This window comes from Trachurus japonicus, chromosome 22, assembly GCF_045865225.1.
Source record: "Trachurus japonicus isolate A0001 chromosome 22, Traja_1.0".
Classification (NCBI taxonomy): Eukaryota; Metazoa; Chordata; class Actinopteri; order Carangiformes; family Carangidae; genus Trachurus; species Trachurus japonicus.
Genome location: NC_140928.1, coordinates 23,338,558 through 23,366,326, shown reverse-complemented (window position 1 = coordinate 23,366,326; position 27,769 = coordinate 23,338,558). Strand labels below are relative to the sequence as shown.

General features: G+C 40.8%; 1 protein-coding gene across 2 annotated transcripts; it reads right to left on the bottom strand.

Annotated features, from left to right (window-relative positions):
• Nucleotides 1-474: 474 nt before the first annotated feature.
• LOC146964079 (filamin-A-interacting protein 1-like) lies at nucleotides 475-21,555 on the bottom strand. Of its 2 annotated transcripts, none has more exons than XM_085768407.1 (6): nucleotides 21,309-21,555; nucleotides 11,463-11,757; nucleotides 10,934-11,107; nucleotides 10,351-10,529; nucleotides 1,877-4,682; nucleotides 475-1,143 (listed from the first exon to the last, which is right to left on the bottom strand). In XM_085768407.1, the coding sequence occupies exons 2-6, from the start codon at nucleotides 11,748-11,750 to the stop codon at nucleotides 937-939; spliced, it is 3,654 nt and encodes a 1,217-aa protein (XP_085624533.1). In that variant the 5' UTR covers nucleotides 11,751-11,757; nucleotides 21,309-21,555; the 3' UTR covers nucleotides 475-936. The 2 variants fall into 2 exon arrangements, with proteins under 2 accessions (XP_085624533.1, XP_085624534.1); XM_085768408.1 differs by having other exon boundaries at nucleotides 11,463-11,753; nucleotides 21,305-21,429.
• Nucleotides 21,556-27,769: the final 6,214 nt, after the last annotated feature.

The window sequence follows — 27,769 nt, the reverse complement described above, 5'->3', positions numbered from 1 at the left end:
TCGAGAAAAGATTTCTAATGAAAAACATCAAATCAAGAGTAAAAAGATAAGCCTGACTGGAATATAGCCTATCAAAACTTTGCATTGTAATGTAGCCTATGGCTGACACTAACTAAAAGTTATAGGCTACATTTAAAGAGATTATTTCAGTAAGTCACTGCAAGAGGATTACAGGGATATGATTTCATTATTTCCTTATGCAGTCTTGTTGTATATGTATAACATGTCATGTCCAATAATATTTTTTTCTAAGGAAATAAATCTAACCATGACAGCATTTTCCAATATAGGCCTAGCCTTAGCATCTGTGTGTAGGCTATTCATAATGATCAGAACTTTGTAATGCAAAAGCATGACTTACCATAGATGAAGCAGTCACATGCCATCTGGCTAGGTTTCCAGACAATTGTCCCTCTATCTATGCTGCATACTTGTGTTTCTTATTTTTCATAGGAACATAAATGAGTCACACAACCCTTTGAAATCACATTTATTTGAAATATATTGTAAGTACGAATACTTCACAGGAAAAAAGAATCATAAATTACATGAAAACAAGTACTCTGCCCTAAAATGTGTCAAAATAAAATATATCAACACACTACTACAGTATATGAGACAACCACTCAAAGCAGGAGGCAGTTAGTAGCAGCAGTCTGATATATTTTACGAATGCCCATCACAATACACACTGTAAAATACAAGGAATATGATTCCATTGATAGTGACAGAAAAAGATATAAGACAGACAAGTAGAAAAGACTTTATAAAATGTAAAATAAATGGTTTGCTATTATAGAAAATTCTTCTGTGCCTCTAATTGTATTGTCTTGCTGAGTTGCATAGTGACATCAGAGTTGTTTTCCTACTGTATGTGGGTGTTGTCTTAATGTCACACAGATGTGTTAATGTATTTTGTTGGTATTATTGTGTCAATCAGGCTTTTCCTCCATTTTGTAAAGTATTGCAATTCACAGTGGATTTCTTAACTTCTATTCTCATAGACTGAGTCTCAGCTCGTGACTCCATCTTCACCCCACCCGAGATCCCCAGGGATCCAAGAACAGTTTTTCCCGTCTTCAGGCTCTTGGACATTGGGATGCGGGTCAGCCCCGTGCGAGGTGGCTGGGCATCATGCCCAGTCTGACAATAGGGAGAGAGAGCACACTTTGTCAGATAGGAATAAAGACAGTGGAGCACTTGAGTGTATAGAGAGTAAATAATGGAAAAGGGGCAAACCCCATTACAGGGAAAAAAAGAGAGAATTTCTAAGCAGTGTAAGCCATCACATGCATACAGGAACTGGCGTAAATAAAATATGTAAATATTTATCCATTCTTTTACTTCAAACCCAGTGGGTAAGCACCAGGCTAGGTTTCATTGTTCTGTTACTGGTACAAGGCTGTTTTGTGTCAGCCAGAAGGCACTGAGCCCTGCATGGCTGTTTATGAATGTAAACACTGCATAACAACTATAAATTACAGCATGACTGCAACAGGGTGGCAAAATGCCACATCATTAGGTCTACTGTTGTGAGGCCTGCCCATTGGGCCATTTCTGTCACGCTATCCACTTGATCCAAAGTTATTGGGGCCATTGAAAAACCAAAACAGTGTTGCACTCTCACCCATTTCTAGCAATAGGATTAGCTGTTATTTAACTGATTTTACCTGACAAAATATAACCTGTGCAATATGCACTGTATATGTAAACCATTAATGCCCTCAAATTCTACAAACAAAACATTTTCTGCAATAATATTTCTGTCTTCACACATCCTTTTTTCAGTTTTTTTTCATTGTAATGGAGGCAAAACTACGCAAAACAAAGGAAAACATGTTCACTCTTATTGACAAAACCTCCAAGTAAAACTTACCATGGTTTGTGTTGGTCTGGAAGTGGTGGATGTAACAGGGGAAATGGTGATACTGCTCATCACTTTGCTCTGTGTACTCCTGGTGGCAGTTGTGGTGATTTGACGAGGGGAACGTAAAACTGTACCAGTTGACAAGGTCATCTCCTTGCTCTCCGTTACAGCAGCTACCGGCCTGACAACCATCTTCGGGTTGATGCTATTACCTAGATGAATATGAATCTTGTTATCTTCAGTTGTGGTGATAATGCTGGTGTTGTTGTGGCCTTTCCGTATAGGCACCGGGACCATCTGCTTCTCTGGGGTAACCTTGAACACAGCTCGGCCCATGGTCATCTCCTGTGGCTCCGGGGAGGCAGATGCTTCAGGCACTACAGTGTTGACTGTCATAATAGAGACAGGGGACAAGGGCCTTCCTGAGGTAGTGGAGGAAGCTCGGCTGCTTTCTGGAGACTTGGCTCTTGATATAGCTGTGATGGTGACTGGAGACTTGGCTCTTTCAGGGCCCTGAGGTCCAGTGGTGGGCTTTCTCCTGGAGGTTGGGGCAGAATAGGTGGGAATGATTGTGATTCTGGATTTAGGTTGAGATGGGTTGGGGCTTAAGGGAGCTGAGCTAGAGAAAACATCCTCAGTAGTGGGGCTACTGATCTCAAGAGTGGCCATGTTGTTTTGATGGTCTGGTGTGACTCGGATGTGTAGAGGCTGACCTTGCTTTGGAGACATGGACAGTTCAGAGGGCAAATGGTCTCCATTAATGTGCAGAGGCTTTTCAAGATTGGTCTCTTGGGGGACACTGTCCTTCTTTCTCATCCAGGGAATCCATGATTTCTTCATGCTTATGTCGCTGCCAGATGAAGGACAACGCTCAACAGCACCAGTCTTTTCCGTTGGCTTCCTCAGACATCTTTGTCTGAGGTTGCTCATGATGTGATTTTCTTCTTGAACAGACTTCCTGATAAACACAGCTGGGGTATCTTCCTCTGCTGGTCCAGTGGATGATGCCTCTGTCTGCACCCCCGTAGATGTAACGGCAACATCCACCATTCTCCTCCCATTCAAGCTGGGCCTTAGTGCTCGACTGTGCCGCTTTGCCACCTCCAGCTCTTTGGTCAGATGGAAAACTTCAGTGCCCATGTTCTTTGCTTTCTCTTCCTCTTCCAAGAACCTCTGCTGTAGGAGAGAGTAGTCCACCTGCAGCTGAGAAAGCTGGTCTTCTTTGTGCATCAGTTCATGGATCTTCTCTTTCAGGGCCACCACATCAGCCTGTAGCTCCCTGGTTGTTGTCTCCTCTTTCTTGCATCGTTGTCGGAGGTCTTCTTCCTGACTTTCCTCCTCTCCTTTCTCAATAGCTTTGTTCCGTGCTATCTGATTCCTCATTTCCTCCACCTGCTGTGAAAGAATGTTGGCTTTGTCTTGTTCAGTCATGAACTTTTTCTCCAACATGTCGTACTGATCCTCTGTCTTGATCAAATCTCCCTCTACTACTTCAAGTTGTTTGAGACGATTTTTCAGGCGCTCAATTTCAAAGGTCAGTTCATTAATTTTGTTGTCTTCTCTTCTTGCAGGGTCAGGCGTTCTTCCTAGTTCACATTTCACTGAATTCTTCACAGATATTTTTTCTGCCAGCTCAAACCCATCTAACCTCTTTTTCATTTGACTGACTTTAGAATTAAGGTCCTTTGATTTATCAATTTCACAAGCTAGTTTAGTGCTTAGCTCTCCCTTTTCTATGGTTAGAGTTTGTACTTTGGTTTCCATCTCCGATTTTAACTTCAGGAGCTTTTTGCTTTCTTCTATCAATTTTTCAGTCACTTCCATAACCTTACCCTGCTCAACCTTGACCATTGTAGTCAAATCCTCTTTTTTCTTCTCATCTGACTTCATTCTTTCCACCAGGGTCTTCCTTTCTTCCATCAAAGCAACTGTCAATGATTTTAGCTTACTCAAGTCATCCTTAAGACTCAACTCTGACTTTTCCAACTTGAGTTCTGAGGACTCAAGTTCTTTCATTCGGATCCTCAGTGCTACGACTTCATCTGAGAGCTCTTTGGTTAGGCCCTTCTCTCTCTCTAAAGCAGTATGTAACTGTGCACACTCAGACTTGCTGACGCTGAATGCACCCTCAAGTTTCTCTAATTCCATCATTCTTTTCTGGAGCTTCTCCACTTCCAGTCTGAGGTCTTTACTTTTACTGTCCTCTTCCTGCAGCCTTTTTCTTAGCTCCTTACACTGATGTTCAGTCTTGGTAATCTCCTCATCTTTTCCCTCCATCTCCAGCACCCGCTTTCGCAAGTTCTCCAACTCAGCTATCAAGTTGGAGTTGCCACACTCCCCTTTGCCAATCTTCTCCCTTAGCTCCTGCAGTTCCTCCTCAGATTTCCTTAAGACCCTGTTGCTCTCCTCCAGTTCCTCCACTTTATGTGTGAGCCCCAAAAGTTTGGCATTCAGTTGACGGTTGTGGAGCTCCTGACTGGACAGCTTGGCACTCATATCCTCATGTTGTTGGGTGAGCTTGGCAGATCTCTCTTTCAGCTCAGCCTCCAGGCTTAGCACCCTGTGGCTATCGTCCTGAGCACGGTCCCTGGCTTCACTCAGTGCCTGCTCCCGCTGTTGCAGCTGCTGGCTAAGTTCCTGGACCCTCTGGCTCTGTTGGTCCATTTGCTCCAGGTGCTGCTGGCGCTCATTGACCAACATCAGGGCAAAGGACTTGAGCTTGACCAGTTCCTCTCGTACCTTGGACAGACGTTTAGAGTGCTCCTTCTCCTTTCTCACCTGGTAAGCTTTTTCGTTCTCAAGCAGTCTCTTCAGTCTAAAAAGTGAAGAGTAAAAACAAAGGCGAGGCATTAGTTCAGTGTTTCATTCATTTCAAAGTCAGTAACCTTGTATCTGTGTATCTGCATCTGCCATGCAAGTATTTGTCCTCCAGCATGTAATGTTTTATCCTTATTGATGTTTCAATTATAAGGTCTAAATGTATGTTTGTCTATACATGTTATATGTTTGGAACCTGTACCAATAAGCTGTACTGGAAGCAAATTCCACCAGCCTGGCTGTGTGGTCATTAAAATAATCAATCAATCAATCAATCAATCAATCAATCAATCAATCAATCAATCAATCAATCAATCAATCAATCAATCAATCAATCAATCAATCAATCAATCAATCAATCAATCAATCAATGTTCCCCTTTTGGGAAGTTATCTCAAACACTGTAAGATTATAATAAAAAAACAAGTCAAAGATGAATCATCAAACATAGGCTACTTAAAGTATTTTTCACAGACCTTTACCACAAACAAGATTATATTTCTATGCTAAAACTTAGTTCAAAAATTAAAGCAGTATTTATCCAGCACAATAATTGAATTTCTTTTTTTTTTTTTACAACATGCTGTGAAACACATGAAAGATCACACATATTTCTCTTTAAAAGCAATAAGAACAACAGCTTTATCTAGCAAACATCTCCACTTAAACAACCAAACTGTATTTACATTCCTGTTGAGAACAAAAACTGTCCGTGAAAGTTTAACACCCCCTCACCAAGTGGTCTTCTTTTCTCCTAGCTTCTTTCTATGCTGCTCATGCACATTCTCATCTCCGGCTCCAACAAAATACATGCAAAGCAGACTGAATGCAAAGCTGCATCGCTCTCACAGGGACGGACTAATACAATATTCAACACTTTTGCATTGCAAAAGAAAGCAAATTAATGGGCACGAGCACAACAAGGAAGCTTGTGCATATTCCACAGCTCAAGCAACCTGAAAAGGGGCAAAATGAGCTTTGTTTAAAACATCCTTCATCACCTCAAATAAGGTTTGTTTAACACCACAGAAAAAAAAACCCCTAACCACTTTAAACTTACCCACTATAGATGCTTTACAAACAGGCACATTGACATTTCTGCCATTATATAAAATCCACTCAGAATGCACAAGAAGCAGCAGGGGCCTCCTTTTCCACAGATCTTCCACCGTCACATTCCAAGCATGTTATCAGGACAATGAAAGGTGAATAAATACAGTGGAGTACCACCGGACCTCTAGTGAGTGATGTCACCTCATCCATATAAGGCAGTAATGTGTGTATGAGAGAGTGTGTGCTGCTCTGCTCAGGACAGTGAAGGGGGTGGGACCCTTGCCACAGGAGGAGTGTTTTGGCTAAACTCACCCCAATTTTCATGCTTTCATAAAACATGGCATGTTTGAGGAAAAACAGCTAGTTTTTTATTCAGAAAGTTTTAGAAAGAAAGAATAGGTTTTTCTCAGACAAAATCAGGTTCAGTACAAGGTTGGTGCAAATTAAATTATATCTTAATATTCCACATTGCACAGGATATTGCCTCTGGAGACCGGAAGCCATAATCTCACTGGTACAGGAGACAGTAGAGAATGTCTGCTGCAGTTCCACTCGAGGGGAAACTGGACTTGAATGAGGTTCCCTGCAAGGTCTGCATGTGATGAGCAAACCAGATATGGATGAGTTAAATGTCTCCCTTGGGGTGAAGAAGACCTGAATGTAACAATGATAATAGGTTATGAAGTGCTTGCTCAGACCCTTGCATATAGAGGTGTGTAATCCAGTTAAACATATCACAATTTCCACAGCCCCAAATCTCTGAATATGAATTTGTTTTGAAATTATATTTAATCTCAGTTTGTACATAGCATTAAACATCTAACAATTATTCATGTTACCAGCAGCCTTCACTGCCAAGAAGGATCAGTATTCCTGGCTACTGTGCAAAGGGGTCGACCAAATCAGCAGCTCTTAAAATTCATACTTACACAGTCAAATGTCGCTGACACCCTAGAAATTGGCACTCTAAAATTACTTTCATGCAAAGGTCAGAGTCATGATGTCAACACTGTTTGGCACAAGTGGTCAAGTTGTGGAAGAAATCTAGTCTTGCTTGGTTGTGCTCTGTTACTGGAGAGATGGACAAATGCGGACTGTGTACACTATCCACTCCTTAGTGGCAAATACAAATTCTTGCCTTCAAGCTATGGATCTACATGTTCAAACACACAGGGGAAACAGTACAGAAAAAGGGACTAAGCAGAGACCAACCTTCATTAAGAAACATGGTATTGCTTATGTATATTAAATGCATATAGTAATAGTTCATCATAGTTTTAACAATGCAGCTTTAAAATGTTTGAATGAGGGTGTTCCTATTAGGCTACAACAAGAAGTGGAAATATTCCTTAAGCAAGTACACAGATGCAATCTATAAGCCAACATCCACAACTTTTTTTTTTTTTTTGAAAAACATTACATCCTATGTTTCCTGGGGAATGTGCTCAGAGGTACTGCAGCCCCTCTGTGTCAGGAGGCTGAGGACTGAAGCAGACATGAACTGCCAAAAAGCTGTCAAAACACAGTTGTACAGTAATGACCTCTCTTGACAGAGAAAAAGCATTAGAGAGAGAGAGAGAGTGATAACGTGCAGTATGGAAGAACGATATGGTGCTAACGGAGATAAATCAGAAAGTAAATTGGAGGCAAACTCAGTGGATTTACACATCACTGTTTGCAAATTATCTGCTGACAGATCCTTGAATTATGTGTCGACTGTGTGGTACGACTTTGAAATGACAAGAAAACGTCATTTTAGTTTTTGATTTCAGGCCTGTATTTTTCTTTTCTGTGCGTGACTCTACATTGTTTAGAATTCCCTTCATGAATGGAGGCTGTTTCTTCTGTTAATCATTACAACATACCACCATGCCACTTAAATATTCTAACTTCTTGACATATAAATTGCCCTGCTGTCTGAGAGGGTGTTAATCGTTGATGGCTTCCAGTCTGAAACAGCTAATTCAATGCCCATCCTTTGCATTCCTGCAGATGTTTGGCACAAAAACATTGGCTTTTCTCTCTTCACTCTCACCAGATGGCTGGGAGGATATCACATTGATAAGGAGGGGATGATGACATGCTCACCTGAGAGACTAAATGTCAAAACAAACATGGCAGATTTGTGCGTGCTTCTGTGTAAGTGCTAATATTTTCATGCAAATAACTGTTTTCTCCACAGTGTGGTTTAGACACTGCTAATTTCTGTTTTTGTGACCTTCCATGGCTCTCAATCTGGGGTCACTGTAGGCCACTTTTATGTTATTTAACAGCAACAGATAGAAGAAGCTGCTCTCTGTACGTGCTGACAGATCAAGACCTTTACTCTTTCTGTGAGGTGGCTGTGGCAAGCACATGCATGAGCCAAGGAACCTGCTGGAAACTACCTGGCATTAGAAGGAGGTCAACTTTCTCTTGTATGCAAACCAAGATCAAGTGAGAGTAAAGTGGTAAGTTCATGAGCCAGACAAACTGTGCAATAGACTTCAAACTGAATCCTAAAGTGGCCTGTCCCCTATACATTTAAAAGTTATCTTGATCTCTTTCATATTTTTTCATTAGCCATACTCATGGCTAAGTTTAGAGGTAGCTGTGATAACATAAGTTCAAAGCAGTACTACTGTATGTCGAAAAATAGTTTTCACAGAGCTGCTGGCCCAGATGTACTGTCACAGCTACTCTGCTGTGATGGTAGAATGCACAAATGTCCATGTACGTCAAAGTGAAAACCAGAAATTTGACTTTTCATCTGGTCATCTCTGCTTGACTTCTCTGTGCTCATTCATGCAAACATTTGCCTCAGGATAGATGTGTTTTGAAGTAAAGTTTGGAAGAGTGTCAGTCAAACCAAAACTTCAGTGCAACATAGTTTGTGCTCCACCCAACAAAACCCAACTTGTACACACAACTTAAACTCCTTCAGCAGCTTGGTTGAAATTATAATACAATTTACTCTGGGAGTGTTATTGTTGCTGTATGCACACTGATTTACGATTGAAAACCACATTCTTTATTGAAAAGTTTTCAACCATGACAACCCTTTTTTCCCCATCTCTTAAGTAGATACAGAAGAGTAGATACAACACCCAGCTATAGTCTGCAGCTCATCTCCCAGCTCTCTCCCTGAGTGTGTGATGGCAGCTTGGCTGTCATGACTGTGATTTAGCTTCCATGGTCTGTTTCCTGTGTCCTGCAGTAAAAGGAATAGAAGTAGTGTATGCCTCCGCTGGGTCAGGGCTGCAAATGAACTGTTTGAAGTTTTGACAGTTCGTGAAATGCAGCATGTAAGTGGTTTCTAGTCTGCTTTACATTTGACCTGCCATACAATACAGGCCGTACATTACGCAAGCTCTCTCTCTTTGCTGTTAAGTCTGTTTGGCAAAGTACAAAATGCAAAGAGAACCACATATTAACTATACACTATTACAATCCAATCAGTGCGTACAATATCCACAAACACATCTCTCAGGGTTATTGTGTGAGAGTGGGCAGTGGGGTGTTATGGGAATTGCAACAAATGACATTCCCCAACAAGCAACAGCCAATTAAAGTCTTTCATCTGTGAGTACTTTGATTAGTAGGGCCTCCTTTCTCATACAAATTCAGTGCACATCCAAATGGAGCTTGTTTGATCTCTGTGAGGCCCCCAACACACACGTGATGTAACCATCCCATCTCTCATGTTGGAGAGTGTGTGCTGCCCCTTTACTCTCTGCACACAGCCTCTCATGCCCTGTCTCCTCTTGACCAGCAAGTCAGGTCACGACCTCAGCAATGACTTCATTACACAGATGATGTCATGGGAGATTCGGTACTCTGACATGCCCTTTATTCCTTTATTTCCTCCTCTTCCTCCACCCAGTGGCCTCCTCTCCTCCCCTCTCTGTCCCTGACCTCCCTCTTTCCCACAGCGAAGAGTGTGACCCCTTCCTCACCTACAGTTTCCACTCCGCCTCCCTTCTCCAATCCCCACGCTACGTACCTCTGCCTGTCAAAGGAAGGCATGTGAGGTTATCACTTCAGTAGCCACCTCCACCCCTCCACCCTCCTCTCTTCTCCCTCCATCCATGCTTCACCCGGTTGATGAGGCCATCTTTCACACATTCTCTGATGTCGCTGCATTCCTTCACTTCGCTGCTCTCTGGCTTTTCTCACTTTTTTTTCACTGTGTACCTTTCACCCTGGTTTTATAAACCATGTTGGTCCTCTAATCCTTGTTTTTACTGTCCCTCCTCTCCCTCACCACACTTCTCCTCCCCCACTGCCTTCACCTGCCTGCTTGCAAGCAAATTTTTCATATGCAAAACACATTCTGTTTGTATTAGTTAAGCAAACAAGGCTATGCTATCAATTACAGGGCACCATGCGGTCTGTTTTCCACTCCATATATTTACAATTCATCAATCCACAATCATGTATTTTAATGTATATTGATGTGTGACCTTCTTATAATATTCATCTTTCACATAATCATTTAAATAATAGCAGAATAATCTATGCGGTCATAAAAAAAAATTGCTGACGTTATTGGAATTAATTCAGGTGGAGGGTGTCACTGTCTTAAACACATAGAAGACAGTTCTTAGCATCAGCTCTTCTTGTCTCCTCCTCACCTCTCTCTCTCCTGCTCCAACAGGTTGGTGAAGTCGTCACTCTTGTTCATGTAGTCCACATGCTTCCGTTTCTCTGTGTCCAGCTCATGGACGGTGTGCCGATGGCACTTCTCAGCGAGCAGCAACTGACTCAGCATCCGTCGATACGTGTCTTTGTGCTTTTCTTGCAGTCGCTCCAGCTGAGAAGAGTCCAAAGACACACAGTCACAGCCACATAGGGAAGCTTGCCGGCACCACAACACATAAACAGCTGGATTTCATTTGCTGTGGTTAATAGGACAATATATAAAACTATTACAAGTGCTGTAAAAGAAGAACCTTTGTTATTTTTTCACAGTTTGCATGCTTTACTTTATACTTTTTTTCAATTATAAGAGTAATGCAGTCTCATATTTTTATAATACAACAAAAGCATTGTAAGTCAAACATTGCTTTCTCTAATGTTTCTCTCTGACATTAAGATTGAACTGTCTTTTGTGGTTTTACATGGTGTCATAATTCAAGAGCCTAAAACCCACAGATAAAAATGAAACTTTCATCATCCTTATAAGTGTTGGAGTTAGAAATGAATTCGCCAACTGACCTCAGCCATAGGCTTTTGGTAGACGCTGTGGTTGTGCGGCTCAGAGCCAGTGATGAAGCCATCCCTCTGCAAAGCCTGGAGGGCCGATGTGGGGACCGCAGAGCCATACTGTGATTCAAGGGCCTCTGGGACAGTCTGTTTGCACTTTAGCATGCTGATAACATCCTCTCTGGCCTGAAATCACACACACACATATGAGGATATATACGTGATATAGCATTTTACTGTAACTGTTTTATTTGAAGAGAATGGCTTTCACATTTCTTCAAAATAGTTGCTTGCTGAACACATGATACATTCGCTTGCATATGCTGGCACATTCAGGTGCCATTTTCAACCACAAGATAGAGCTATTGTGCAAAAATTGCCGTCTAGCTCAATTCAAAGCACACACAGACACTTTCCATTCAAACAGACTTTGCATTCATCCACAATGCCTTTCACAAACATGATTTTGAACCCTCATTATTGCATTTAACCCACTTAGCAGCTCAAAGGTCTAAGGAATATAGGAAAACGTCCAACCCACCTGAACCTCTCCTTCCATGATGCCCAGAAGTTTCAGTAGATCCTCTTTGGACAGATCCATAATGTCTCTCCTTTTGTCCCCAGCTTCAAGGGAATCCAACAGTAGCTTCTCTTTGTCAGTAATCACCTCGACCTCCACTTTTTCCTCATCCTCATTCTGCTGAACTTTGGCCTTGAGGCTCTTCACAGGCAAACCCACTTCCTGTTCTTGGCTGATGTCGTGGTCGTCCTGGGGAACCCCAAGCACCACACTGGCTGGGCTCTCCACCCTGCTGCTTTTGGACCTCATCGTCTAACTGTAGCAAGGACAGAGGAGAAAAAGGGGTTTTTACATTACTGTTCATGAACAAACAGCTTAAGTGTCACTTGAAATTGTGTCTTATTTATCTTTGTTGACTGTTGAATAGCTGTTGACTGTAGTATTTCAGGTTCTGTTGGTGCAGTTTACAGAAAGATTAATGGTTTTGGCCATGACAACCTTTCTTCATATCATAACTCCCCTTGGACAGCCTTACTGACCCACTTCTATCCAATAAACCAACATAAACACAAACATATTCTACACATATAGGTTTACAACTGGTGATACTGCTCAATGTAACAATCCTAATGTGGAATACATATCCATAATTACTCAGCACTCTGTGTTTGTGTGTTGCATGGTGCCTTATATTCATGACACTTCCCATTTTCTCACAAGGGTTGTGTATCTCGTGCTGAGTGTTGATGGTCTGGAAGCACATTTGTGGCACCCCTGGGTGCTCTAGCCTTTACTGCTGACATTAAAAATCTCAGACAAACATTTTATCCAGACCTTGAAAATAAATCCGTTGATGACAGACTTTAAATTCAATTCTACCACATTACTCACTTTTAACAACACTGTTGAGGTGGTCTGTAGCATGCTGTACACTTGATTACTTAAACACGCAGTGAGCTGGAAGAACAACATTGAGAATGTACAACAGGCCATACAGTACATGTTCACAGCCCTGTCAGATGGGTTTCACTACACCATGTTTTGTATTTCACATGTGTATGCTAAAAGGGAATTTTTTCAAATTATTTTTTCATTCAATTTACCGGTATATATTCAATTCAATTTCTTTACCAGTTTCATTCTCACTCAGTCACTTTTCTATTGTCTATTGTCTATTTCTATTTCCAAATAACAGAAATAGTTGCCTATAAGCTAACATAGCTTTTCTAACTTTTTCTAACTTAGCTAACTCTGTCAAGTGTTTTTCCACAGTTCTTTTTATTTGAACTGCAGATTAGGCTACTTTTAACTATTTTACTATTTTAAATGTTTGTCCAGTACTTAAACTATCTATTAAAATTGTTTATCCATTATGTCTATAGGAACAGATAGCTACATTGTCCACATGTAGCCCCAACAATAAACCTCATGTTCCTGAGCCTTAGTAGAGAATTACTACCATTTAGTGTACGTGTTTAAGCTCCATAACGACAACCTTGAGATATTGCACAAGTAATTCCTTGTGATCAATTTCAGATATGACATCAACCGTGTTTTTAATTACAAACAGAGAAACGCCCACCCGCCCCTAAAATCCCCTCCATAGCACCCCGTTGATGTCATAGCATCCTCACATCTGAATCACGCATTGAGACATCCTGAGCAAGTTCACGAAAAAGTACAGTGGTATAGAGACTGCAATCTGAAAGACAAAGTGGAACATTCACAATAATTTGAATCAGTAGATCAAAACGTGAAGTTGCTGTTACAGACTGTTAGACAACAGAAAACACTTGCTATATGTCGAGCGGTGTGAAAGCAGGTCCATCAAAGGTTTCGGTTGACATGTAGAAAAATGTTTCTCCTCTTCTGTAATAGCCGTCAGCAAAGTTAAGATTGCACTGAATTCTAATGATGCTTGAAACCAGTCTCTTTGAATCCCACCTGTTTCCAGGAAAAAAAAGACCCAAGCACATTAGAGAGAGGGGTGCAAAGATAACACAGACTGCATCTCCCAGTTCAAACAGAAAAAGAGTAAAATCTGACAAACCAACACATTAAGTACATTCCTTATCTTAGTTCTGGGAGTTCAGTGAGTGCACGTTGGCTCCAGGGATATGTGGTTTAACTGGAGATTAATTGCAGTGCCTTCTTTCCTGTTCATAACTATTAGTTTCAGCTGTGGGTCCAGGATCACTGACTCAAATGTCATAGTACAGCAGCACAAACAAGCGCTTACAATGTTGGTGCCACCATTCAATCAGTGCCAAGGTGTCCATATGACACCCAAGGATTTGAGGGCATTAAGAAGGGCACCACCAGGGCATGAGAGTCATGAAACATCGAAACATGTGCAGCGCTGCAAATGACTTGGGCAGAGTAGTGCTGACCAAATGGTTGACACTGTGCTAGGCACTCTAGTTTATTTTTAATGTCTGGGTTGATGCCATGAAAGTCCAGAGATTCTACTGTAACAGCTTGCCTCATTTTCAGTGTCACTCAGGTCGAGCAGGGCAAGCTGGAGAGAGTGTGTGTGTTTGTAGTTATAGCTGGGAGGTGTACATCTAAAAGAAGATGTATTATTAGAAACTGACCCTCAAATGTTTTAAATAGACGTATATACAAAGTTTTTTTTTTTTTCTTTGATTAATTGCAGAGGGTCTGAACCTCTGGTAAAATACAATTTCACTGTTGCATGTCCACTGCCAAAACCCTAAAAAGTGCATAAATTGATGGATGTCTCCCTGACCTGAGCAATTCAGTTTTTTCCATCAACACACTTGCTTCCTATTTGGCCCTAACAATTACATTTCTCAATTGAACAGACACATCATTCATTTGGAGTTGTGTTTATGTTCAGCTAATAAAGTCTTAGCCACTTTCCTCTTGGCTGTTTAATGGTTTAATGGGAGAAATGTCTGGCTCTTTAGCAGCTAAATGCTCCACCATGTCCACTAGGTAGTTGCAAACCTTTCTGTGTTATTTTGGCAGGTGGCGCACAGACGTGTTTGGAGCTTTATCACTGAAAACAGTTGCTTATTGTCAATAAAAACATAGTATGAGGGCAGAAAAAAAACAATAAGCTGAAACATGCTGAAACAGAGTTGGGTGATAATTCTGTGGCTTTGTTAGACATTACACAGTCATTTGAGCTATTCTTATAAACATTTTCATAGCTGAGTTAAATCTAATCAAAAGGACTCAACTAGACAACTCCCAGAGTTTCCAAGTTGCACATATTGGTAACATTTGATGCGAAACATTTCCCAGACAGCTATAAGAGATAGTAGTAATCACTCCAATTTCATGGGCCATATTGTTGACAAGATTTGGTTTGACAAGACTTAGTCATCAAAGTCTGTCTGTCATCAAAGGCTATTGATAAGAGGTCTTCGTCATTGCTGTTTGATCCACCTTGACCGGTCACTGCAGTCTTGATTGTGGTGAATTCTCCACAGCAACAAATGGGGATTCCTCGGACACGTGCCCTGGATTCCAGTCTGCATGCAACATTCCCAGTTGTCTTTATGGAAAATAAAGGAGCTCTGGCAGACAATAAGTCTTTACTCATAGGTCTGCGCCAACCCGCCACAATGCCCACACACACGCATGGCATCTAAACTATCAATACAATGTCTCTGACGGCCAGGCGTCTAATACCTTGATGCTTTCTAATGCAAAAGGGTGGCCTAATACCCAGTGAGACCACAGTCAAGGCCTGAGCCTAAATTTAAAGCAGGAACCTAAATCTATCCAAGGGTTTGGGCCAGTCCAGTTGTCACATCACATATATGAGTATTTTTAGGCCTGCACCAAAACACGTGCCTCCATTCCAAAGTAAAAAATGTTGTCATTGGTCAGCAGTAACATGTGCCAGACAGACTTCATATTATCATCGTGAGATACACTACTTAAGAGTTTAAACAATTTGCTGATTAATTGATTAGTTAATCAACAGAAGATTAATAAACAGCTATTTTATTATCATAATAGTTTCAGTTTGATAAGTAAAAATGGCAAATATTGATGGATTCAGCTTTTCAAATACTGATTTGGTGTTTATTTACAGTATGTTACCACCAGGCTTTCAGATATCACTAGAGGCATTTATCACTCAATCTTTTACATCTCATAACTAAATGACTAGTGGATTAATCAAATTACATATTAGTGACAATCTGGTGGGTTTTGTGATACAAGTTACATACAAGTCAGTACTTAAATGTCCTGAAAGATGGATTGATGTACAGTAAACAGCCTACGAAACTAAAAATGCAGACTGTTCTTATGATGAGGTGTGGTAGCTCCAGTCTATGTCTGTGATGTTACTGTAATATAGAGAGAAAAAGTGAGGAAGGGGAGAGGTCAGGAGATAAAAGCCTGGCATGTAGCCAAATTAATCTGCCAGAGATGAGGGACGAGAGCAGCACCTGCAAATAATGCAGTAATGTGTTATAGGAAAAATGATTAGTTTGATTCAGTGAGTTTTGACATATTCACACCACAAGGCCTGTGTGACCAAACAAGGAGTTAGAAATGTTCTTTGCATGTGAGGCTCCTGCCAGAGGACACTGATAAAATGCAGTACGCTCGAGAAGCTCTTCCGTCCTTACAAGAAAAACACACAAGGCCGCCAAAATATGTGAATTTCAATCAAAACTGTAGCTGTGGATGAGATTCAAAGCTATAAGACAATCCATCTGATATTGAAAGTTTTGTGTGCACCTATCTCTCATGCGAGGGCACAAAGCTGCAGTCTGTTCCAGGATTTTGATGGACAGCACATTCCTCCCTAGACGGCCAGTGACTTCTGGGGTCAGATTGTTACGTAACAGCCATGTTCTAGGAAAATAAAGGCAAAGTTAGTACAGAGGAATGAGAAGCTTCTTCTGTTATACTGACTCAGACATGAAGTCATTCCCTAAGGATTTCAATTTTCAGGGACGCTTTACTAAATTGATATGTCAAAGGGTCTTCATGGACAAAACGCAAGCATTTACAGCTTGTCTTACTTTAATGGTGGCTTCTATAAATACATCACAGCGACAATAATTTTAACGTTGACCTGCCATATACTGGAGCAAAATGTCAGCATAGGTTGTGGGTTTCATCTTGTAGTATTCTCCTGATGTCACATCAACCTGATCCTCTCACTGGAGTCTACAGTAGCTGCAGCAGTTAAGGTTTCACTAATGAGCAAACTAAGAGGAATGCCTGAACTTCTTTACATGTTACTGCTCATATTAATTTCTTAACTTGCTCTAAGGACAGACAGACACACTCGTTGCTTCATGAAGGTACTTCCTCAATCAGTAACTTATAAATTATGACATAGTTTTGCTTGTTGTGCTGGTGGCAGTTTGTTAAATATTGACTTGGAATCTTTGATGAACTCGAATAATCCCTGACGTAAATCCACAAGGGCCATTGCAAATCTTAACAAGTTGAAACAAGCTCAAACTTGGGTCATGCATTATAAAAATGAGAGTTTGTGTGTGGGAGGCTTTGATGCATATTTCATCCAGACACACAACATGCAATCCTCATTGTTCTTAGTGGGCCATTGAGTCACAAAGCATATGGATTGCTGCAGCTGCTGGAATACATGACTCACCTCCATCTGTCATAATTAGTGTAATAGACAGTACATAATGGGAAACATGAACGCATCCATTATTTTGAAGAGTTAAACGTAATAAGTTGTAGCCTCCATGCACACTGGGAGTAGTTTCCATAGCAACAACATCTATTGGGAGAGTCCATAAACCAAGACTGACTTATGAAGATTCTTCTAGGCACGACTGGCTATCATCTTCACAGAGTGGCGATCAAGGAGAGATCAAGTTCTGGTGGTTCTATGAATAGAAACAGCAAGACAACATATGGATGAAGCAGCCTGAGATATTGCTCAATGTCATCAGCTGTTTATCTGAACTTTTCCACTAAATTCCTGGATCAGAATTCCACAGACTGAACCTTTACATTAAGACTCAAGCTTTTATTGTGACTGTCATTGTTGGCTCTTATTGCCTTGTGAATGAAGCTCTTTTCATTACAACAGTGTTTTGATTGAAAAGGCCTATTGACTTGAGTTTTGAATTTGTTTTGGTGACTGTATCAGATCCATTTAATTACACTTTCAGGGGACAGAAGAGAATACATTTTTGTCTCTGCAATGCTAACATCATTGCACAGATAATACTGACAGTTAAATGAATTGTTATAATCAGTTACATACTGTATTATAGTTTTTTCTTATTGTCTATGGGCACTCTTCCCTGTAGGGATCAGTATCATTATGACACAATGATTTTGGGAGCAAGTGGGCCAAACACATCTTTAATATTAAAATCACTGAGCACAAGATCACTAAATGACTAATAACTATTACTTATCACTTCACAGCGCCAAAATACACTGGACGGTTCTGCCTCATTGCTCTCATTAACTCATTTCCAGGATCAGGCAGCTGTTGCAAGTGTGGCATTGTTGTGGCATATGGCTTTGTTAATGCTAGTGTTAATTCGGCAGTTGGTTGTCCCACTGAACTGACATATCTCAATCTCAACTATGATTCAATGGACTCCTTCTTCTGATGCCACAGTAAGTTTGACACTGGTTTTAGTGAAATACTTCAACAGTGCATATGCCAGTAAATTAAGTTCATTCATATTCCTTATGATTAATTGAAATACTTTTGGTGATCCCTTTTTTCCCATGTTTCATTTTAAATCCTTTGGTTTCCAAGGTAAGCTGGTTAGCTGGCATATTAACTTCAGTGACATTTTAAGGTTGAAATATGTTCAGCTTGTTGTGGACACCATAGCAGCGTGACATTTGAAGTAGCTGTTGGTCATCTAGCAAACACAACACATTCTGGAGAGCTTGAATGATAATGGATGAGCTCACTGCCCTATTCCAGGTCTTATCCACCACTGCCCATTTAAGACTTGGAGGTGAAGGCTTGCATTGTGTTGTATCATGACTATGTTCTTTTGTCAGTTGTTTACCATTTTCATACAGATAACTGTTTTGATGCTGGTGAGTCAAGAATAGAGCTGGGAAAATCATTGGGGGAGTTAAAGAACTCTGTCACCAACAGTTGTGTGAAATTACAGTGTGGTTTTCAATCCTCAACACAAAGTCACCACCACAGAGAACAATAATCCTTATCTCTGTGTTTTCGGTAAATACACGCTGGCTCATTTTCTCCACATCACTGGACAGATGAGGTGTCTGGGTAGCTGTCATCATCACATACCAGTCACCAGGGAGAGTCAAGATTACATCACTTCCCCCAGGAACAAAACATGGAGTGGAGAGAAGAAGAGAGGGTGAGAATATGATTGAGCTCAACTAATATTTCCCGTCTGTGGAATCTCAAATGTCTGTTACATCAAACCAAAAAAAGCTTTCCTGTTTAGACAGATACCAGACACACACTGTACATGGAACATACTTGTTAGCCTAATGAGCTCTGATGAACCCGACACACTCGTGATATTCCTTCTGTATATGAACTTCCCGAATGACCTCACCACTTCTAATATTATTTCACGTCATGAGCCAATTAACAACCAGTCTACTGTTTATAGCAAGTCCATGTTGCCATCTTGCATGTGACATATCGGATGATCTTGAGAATATCTTGGGTTGCTATGGATTTTGACCACTTATTTTTAAACCCATCAAGCATGAGTTATAAGAGCCACTGTTCTGTGCAACATCCAAATGCGTCTAAACTGCATTTTTGGAATTCAAGACCAGAGGCTCGTATACGACTGGAGCTGTGCATATGTCACTGACAGCTGTTGTTGAGGCCCACCAGACGTATGGGGAGGACAGCAATGAGCTTCACCTCCCAACTATATTGTGTTACTGTGCATGTGCATAGACTTCTCAAAATGAGTAGTTTATATTCACTCAGAGCAGGGACAGGGACACATTTGTATAGGAAAGGAATGGGATCACAGATTGATCTGCATGTCAAAGTAATGAAAAGCTATGGGTTTCAAACAAGTATGTTGTCCTCTTCAATGCGTAGCTAAGCTAATTCTTAGAAGATGATATATCTATCTATATTTCTATATTTTTTTATTTAAATTATTCAATTGATAACTTACAGTAACATGGTGCACTTGTCTTAAGCAGTTCGTACAGTACGTCACTTCTTAGGCAGGGTTAAATATAATAATCAAGTCTCTATGCTGTACTGTCAGTTGAATATAGGCACCAACACATCTCATGGCATGGAGATAATGCTACACCTCACAGCTTAGCTATGCATGAGCGTGAGCAACAAGTCAAGTGACACAGGCTTACAGTAATGTGATGAGGTAAACCAGTGACACATTTAGTGCATCTCAGATCAATGCTGCTCTGGCAAACACCCAAGCTCAACCGGCTTCGGTTTTAGTTTAAACAGGGCCAACAAAATTGATTTACAGTACAACTGCTTCACTTACAGGATGAGTCTGATAACTGCACTGCCAGCATTCACATATCTGTCCTTTTTTTCAAGTGGCTATTTGGCTGACTGAGCCCCAGAGACCTTCCAGGGCATGTGCCGAGTGAGAGGGAGACAGAGGATGTGCTTATAGATAAAACTGGAACATGCACAAAAATGTTAATGAGCAATATCTCTGCAGCAGTTCTCTTTGTCTTGTTTCAGTGGTGATATCACTGAGTGCACAGAGGCCACATCAGCTGGACAGGGGGAAGGAGGCAGAGAGAGGGGAAGGGTGAGGTTGCACAGAGCCCCTGGACACTGACAGCAGCCTGAGCCACACCTGCTCTAGATTCCCCCACTGCGAGTGAGATACATTTCATATTTTTCTTTTCTCTCTGCTAAGGAAAGGTGATGGACGCCTTGACAAATGGACGGCGGCTAGCTGGAGCCTTGTGTCTCCTCCAAAAGGCCTATGACTTCATGCGGATGAAATGGAATTCATTTTGGCGTCATTACAATCCATAAATATTCAGGATGAAAGATGTCATCCTGCGGCAGCTTATGAATGCCTCCTAAGGTTCTTAATGTTAAGCTGTGGTATGTGTATTTGCACTCTGTGTACTGTATTTGGCGTGTGTCTGTGTGTGCAGTGAGTGCAGCAGTGAGAGCCATATAGTGGTGGTTGGACTTGGCAGATGTGGAAGAAGTTGAGGGCAAAGGTTACAAGTGTGTGTGTGTGTGTGTGTGTGTGTGTGTGTGTGTGTGTGTGTGTGTGTGTGTGTGTGTGTGTGTGTGTGTGTGTGCATATTGCCAAGCATGATCTGACGTATAAACTGAAAAACTCCTCTTTTCCCTGCATACTTAACATCAGCCTGCGTTGTCAGGAGACGCTGTGGGCTTCTTCTCTTCCCACATGCAAAGCATAAAGCCTTCAGACTAAATGGTCTTATTCATACAGCAACATAACATGTGATTCACTGAGAAAGGTTTGATTCATGCCTCTCTCTTTTATGTATGCATTATCACTATGCCAAATCTGTAGTGCCATTAGCAGCCCTAAAAGTAGTCCCTTGTCTTCTCATGGGTGTGTAATAAATGCATACTGTAGTTTGAATGTATAAAAAGTGAACACTGAATAAATTACAGGTTCAGGAAAGAGCTGTTTCATTCATATGGCGAACTAAAGCCAAGAGGTTGGATTTCTTTCAACCGGTGCTCTTTATTGGCTCCATAAAACTGATGACAGTTCAGCAGCGGCACCTGTACCTGAGCTTTTTTCTGTATTTCAGTCTGAGAGCAGAACAGCTCATAGGTCCTGCTTTGCCAGGAGGAGCACATGTCTGTGAGCTGTTTCCCACACAAGGGGGAAGAGAACAGGACTGTCCCAGTCAGAGGAAACTTAGGAGAGGCTGACCTACCTGCTGTAGTGTTGTCCCCAGGTTTGGTCAATTAGAAGTCACACCAAGTAATCCAAGAAAAGGGGGAGTGAAGTATCCACTAATATCCTCTGGCTTGTGTGGTCCACTTGTGGTGTCTGCTACTGAGTGGTGCCAAGAGCCATCTCAAGCTCTGCTCTCTCTCCCTCCCTCTCTCTCCCTTTCTCTCTCTCTCTCTCTCTCCCTCCTCCCAGTTCTTCAGGTCAGGCAGGGAATGGTAGAGAGCACTGTCAGAGCACTGTAACTTCCTCTCTCTCCCTCCCTCCCTCTTTTACTCCCACAGCCTATCCAGTTTTGTTCTGCATAGCAGTCCAGAAACACACCTCTCATTTTCTTTCCCTCCAGTCCTTTCCAAGAGTCAGTTGAAGAGTGTGTGAGAATAAAAGGCAGAAGGGGGGTGAAGGAGGCAGGCAGGCACTATTCTACTCCCTCTCAGCGGTTGAAAGGGGCCGTTGCCCGGTGAGGAGAAAGGCAGAGGTGTGGTGTGATGTCCTTTGTCACAGGGCCAGATCTTTTCACATAGCGGCATCCTCCATTGTCCGTCTCTGCTCTTTTTGAACAGACTCACAGAGACTAAAAGTATAGCTCTATATTTAACTCACCCACTCTTGCCAACAAGGTTGCTGTTAGCAGCTGAGGCTAGCTAAATGCTAGATGTTTTTGGCTGGTTTAGCTGGAGGGCTTATTCTCCTCGCTGACCCTTGGTGACAGCTGAACCCCACCATGCCATTCTCTCATGCTGGGAAAGTCCGGTGACAGCAGCCACCCAAGCCCTACCAGTGGTCCAAGGAACCACCAATTGCTGACTTAGGAGGGCTGAGTGTGGCCAAACTCTCCAAGGACTCTGGAAGCTACACTGCCTTTCTGGCCCGCCTGCTTGTAGAAAACAATCTAAATTAGGCCACAAAGTTAAATCTGTGGTACAGTAATGTGCTCTGCATTGGTGGGAAAAGTGGACTCTGCAGCCAGGGTACTGTTCAGTTAGTCTTGTGTAGTGTTGCAGAAGAGGGTAAAAACACCTAAACTTGGTTCACCTATCTTTTGCTTTGTTTACGCACTTTTCAAAAGCCACCATGAATCATATATCTTGCAATCTTGGGCAATCAGGTAAACTTAGCCTTCTAAAGAAAAGAGAATTAAAGCCATGACTTAACCGATGACCCCATCCTGCACTAATGAGCCCTTACAGGCCAGTTACCCAGCATTCAAAATAGCACCCGACCCATTTCAGTTGACTGAAACCAGTGGGTTTGATTGTGAAAGAGTTCAAGTACACATCTGATGAAAACTGTGTATATTCAGAGTTAACAGTCAGAAATCTGATCTGGTCCTAATGTAAGTGAATCATGAGCTGATGTGTCAGCATACGCCTTTTGAATAAACTTTTGTTAACATATTGCCCCAGACACTGTTGATGTAAAATCTGATCCAAAGTGTACAAATTGTTCTTACTGTTATTTTTGTGAGCTTTGCCGCTCTCTCCAATGACCTTCACTGAATAACTCTCTGCTACTTTGCTAAGGTGATTGTTGATATTTAATGATTATTTTATTAGTGGCCAAACTGCGAGCAAAAATAAGCAGGTTGAATCTCTGTTTCCAATCTGACCCTTATCTCTTTAACTGGTTAATATTTATCTTGTCTGTAGCTCCTGATGATCACTGACAATGTATTGTTTACCTCTACATACTTACTGGATATTAGATTATATTGGGGTTATTTGAGCTGATGATCAACCTGTATTTTTTATATTATCCGTGAAAGTGAAAGTCTTGTCTGGTCACCAGAGAGGAACGCCTGGTGAACACAATGACACTCTTATCACTAGGTGGAAACCAAAGCAAACAAAAGACACAGCAGCTAAACAACAGATAATCTCACTGAGGAATTATGTCAGATGGACATTGACACATTCACTCCCTCTTTGTCAGTTTATTGTGTTGCAGTAACAGTACATCTGACCCAGGAGCAGTTTAGTTCACACATTGCCATTGCTAAATTATGTGGGTGTGGATCTGATGTAATGTTTTGTTCAGTAAAATGAAAACACACTTGAACAGGCTCTCTGGTTGTTAACTCTTTGCATTTCTTCACTTCAGCTGTCATTTATTCGTTGACTTTCCCAGCGCCTCTTGATACCTGGGAATACAAGGTCATCCAGGAGTTCTCCAGCTCTGGAACAACCTCAAAGATTTTTCTTCTCTTTACCTTTTTGTTGTCCTGTGTGTTACACTCAAAGTGAGTCAGAGCAAAGACAAACTCACAAAACAAAGCACATTTGTTTGACAGACCCCTTCCTCCCCACATATGAAGTCATCCCCCTACATGCGGTATCGAAGAGGAAGATCTATCCAAACTGAGGTCATGAGAAGTGTATTTTGATTGAACGCCATGATTCCCACACCCAAAATGAAGTCATGTGGTTGGGATCCAGTGAGGAAGAGGTTTGTTATGATTTCACTCTGTGTATATAATGCCCACAGGACGGTGGTCCTGTCTGGACTGTGGTCGTCATGAATCACGGTAGAAATACAAGTTGGTTGAAATAGCTGCCATTCCCACACATAAAGTAAATGATGCCCTCAGAATGAATAGCAGTCTGATTTAATTAACATGAAATGGATGATAAAAAATGTTGCCGTACGACTTGAGCTTTGTCATCTGCAAGGAAGCTTTGGCGTGAGTCTTTGATTAAAGTTTTATCCGAGGGAACATATCAAAAGAGGACAATATGCCAAGAAAATTAATTTGTTACTAACCAGATTGGTCAACTGATGATGTAACACATGTCAACTTTCCCCTATGAACACGCTCACACAGACACAGTTTTTACCTTCTTCATTTTCATTTAAGGTCTCTCAACACTCCCTCGTTGTCGCATACCCCCCCTAAGCAAAGTAATCACTGAGGTCCCATCCAGCTGTCGTGTCTGTCGTTAAAACGCTCCTGCAACATTATCAACCCCGTGTTCACTTCCACTCCTTCTGCTCAGACATCACATCAGCTCTCCCAGGTCGTTTTCAGCTTCAGGCGTGCTGACGGATGCTAATGAGCTGTCCAAGCAGGGTGAGATTAGACCCGGCCGAAACACCGGGGAACATGGCGTTCCTGGCTAGGCCACAAAGGCACTACAGAGGTTTTCAGCAAAAAAAGAACAAAGATTATGGAATGACAGGATGTATGAAGATTTTTATAGGAATGTTTATGGTAGTAGCAACTGTATATTTTTTGCAGAGTTAGATAAGAAGAGTGACACCACTCTCATCTCTGCACAGTAGCTGGAGCCAGGGGTAAGATAATTTTACTTAAAGGAAATGAGGGGAAACATCTAACCCAACGTGAAATGACAAGATATGATGTATTGACTAAAGAGCTGGCATGGCCATGGCTTGGCTATGTGGTTGTTCAGGGCCACATGCCTGCCTGGATGTCTGCGGGTTAGGTCTTCCGGTTAGCCATTTGCTAACTTGAACAGGGATAAAGTCATTCAATTATGTGGCTTTTTCAAGACTGTCCAAAAATTATAACCAATGAATTAAACTTTATCCCCTGTTTTACACCCCTAATGGTAGCAAAGAGCTCTATAGTACTGTGGTTGATGCAAACTCTGTGATAACATAGATTCAGTTTGTGTAAAGTAACGATTGGGCAATATTGGAGCAATGCCATCAGGTATTTTGGTGGCCCTGAAGTTACATAAATGGCTCCTTAGAGAGAATTTAGGGGGGTTAGCTTGATTTATGCAATTTTGCTTGCAAACATACACGTAGAATTGCAACATCATTTATGATTCATATAGAGGTTTTCATTGTGAACTAGCACCCAACATTTTCTTGCAACATTAAAGTGGTGATTAGCCTTCTTTTTTATTACTAAATCTGTCCAAATTGCCCCTAACTCTTTCAGGTTAACAATTAGCTTTCAAGCTATGCATTTTTGTAGATTTGTACATTTGGGCATATTAATTGTAGAATTTGCTTATTTTCAAAAAAAGAGAAATTAATTATCTAATTCAGCATGAAAATAAATGAGCATACGGTATTTCCCAAAATGTTGACCTATACCTTTAAAGGAGCCAGCATTACTATTAAAAGGTGTTTACTCACCATTCTGGAAGAAACAGAGGAACAACCTGAACTCAACAATGAATGGTGCTGGTATGACTTATTTTGCTTTTGTTTGTCATAAGGCATACAAGAGACAAGTTCAATTTGCTGATTGTTTTCGTCACACATTTTACAGAAAGTATGTGCCAGATACAACATTAAATACCACAGAGCAAACATCTTATGGTAAATTCTCCTTCTGCCAGTAAATCTCACAGTACCAGAAAAATACCACAACACATGTATCAGACAATGATTACCACAGGAATGCCACAACTGCTTTCATGTGGTTCTGTGCTATAAGATTTTTTTTCGACAAGCATGTCTAATTAGAGCTCAGATTTTCCACTTACGTGCACAGTAATACGGTCCTGTCCGAAATGAAAAATGTATATAATTTTGCTTTTATAAAAAGAATCAAACTCAAACTCATACATAGTAAAACTACTTTAGCCATGCATCTGAAGATAACTTAAGCCATAATCAAAACATTAAACACATTAAACAATTGTTTTTACTGTGGAATTACATGTATATGTATGGTAAACTGCATGTTTATTGAGGCACAGTTCTTGCTCAGAAAAAATAAAACATTACAGTAGTCTTCAGTAAACTTGTGTTTGATTAGAGCAAAAAGAATGTGGGTTACTTGACCAGTTTTATATTTATTTTGCAGGGGAATTCAAGATGGTTATTTTAAATACTTGAAACAAGTAATCCAAATGAAGGAATTCATAATGGTATACATCTGGTTTCACTCTTTGCACAGTTTACCCTCCCCCGTTGAACTTGTTACAGCATCAATAACACATCGAGTTAAATTCCAGAACATAATACTGACTCAACTCTGAATTATCATCGCAAAGTAAGTTATTGCAGAACATACTGTAGACATCTCATCTCGTGTGGTTTTTCCGTGTTTATTGATGTAAGTCTGTTTTTAAAGGCTAAATTGCCCTGCAAATTATATACTCTTAAGTATTTCAGTCTTTGTTTTTCTTCTGATGTTTCAGTTATAGTGATGACTTACCATCCCAGTAATGTTAATTACTTATGTTTCATTTCCTGTTTTTGCTGATCACACATAGAGGAAGTAACTCGCTGACGCCCTCCTCTGTTTAGATGAAATAGTCAATCAACAATCGTTCTGAGACTGTACAATGGCCATAAAGTCAGACTCCATCTAGATAAAGACATGTGAACCTGTGATTCTAATCTGTCTGTCTGTCTGTCTGTCTGTCTGTCTGTCTGTCTGTCTGTCTGTCTGTCTGTCTGTCTGTCTGTCTGTCTGTCTGTCTGTCTGTCTGTCTGTCTGAAGTGGAAATGAACTCATTACATTACAGTAATTTAGTAAAAATGTATATTTGCCACAGGAAATTTTATGGCATATGAAATAACTTAACACTAGAACCGCCGTGAGGTCATTTTGACCTCTCTCGCTTCTTAAAATGCACGTAACTCTGTTTGCGTAAAACCCCTATGTCTCCCAGTCGGTGACTTTTCCTAAAAGTGTGTTCTACATCATCTTATGCGTTTTCACGATTCTAGTATAAAAGAGAACGAAAAAAAGAGTGATTTTACCTAGAACCGCCAAGAGGTCATTTTGACCTCCAATTAATCTAATGCAAAAATGCTAAATGTACTGCATTTATATAGCCATATATATTATAAAGCCAGCCAGACACACAGTTCAAAACACTTTATGGTAATGCTTCACATTCATATACATACACATACTTCACAAAAAATAACAATAGTCGTAGGCAACCAATATAGACGACTCTTTATTTTTCTATTTTCCGAACAGTGTGTGTATATAAAAAATTATAAAACTGATTTTCCAATCATTGCAATCTGGGCTAAAGAATGTCCATTTAGTCACTCAGTTTGTCAGTTAGTTAGTTAGATAGTTAGTTATTTAGTAAGTTAGTCATTTTGACCTCATCCCACAACACAACACGAGTTCAGATATTAGAAAGTTGTCAAACAGTTAAAACAGGTGTCAAACAGATAACAAATGAACATTACTCATAAACATCGAACATAACAATGACAGTCCCTTGCTCTCATGAGAAATGGACATGAATTCAGAAATTTGTAACAATTTTGAAAATTTTTATATACACACACTGTTCGAAAAATAGAAAAATAAAGAGTCGTCTATATTGGTTGCCTAGCAACGACTATTGTTATTTTTTGTGAAGTATGTGTATGTATATGAATGTGAAGCATTACTATAAAGTGTTTTGAGTTGTGTATCTGGCTGCTTATATAATATATATGGCTATATAAATGCAGTCCATTTACCATTTTTGCATTAGAATCAATGGAGGTCAA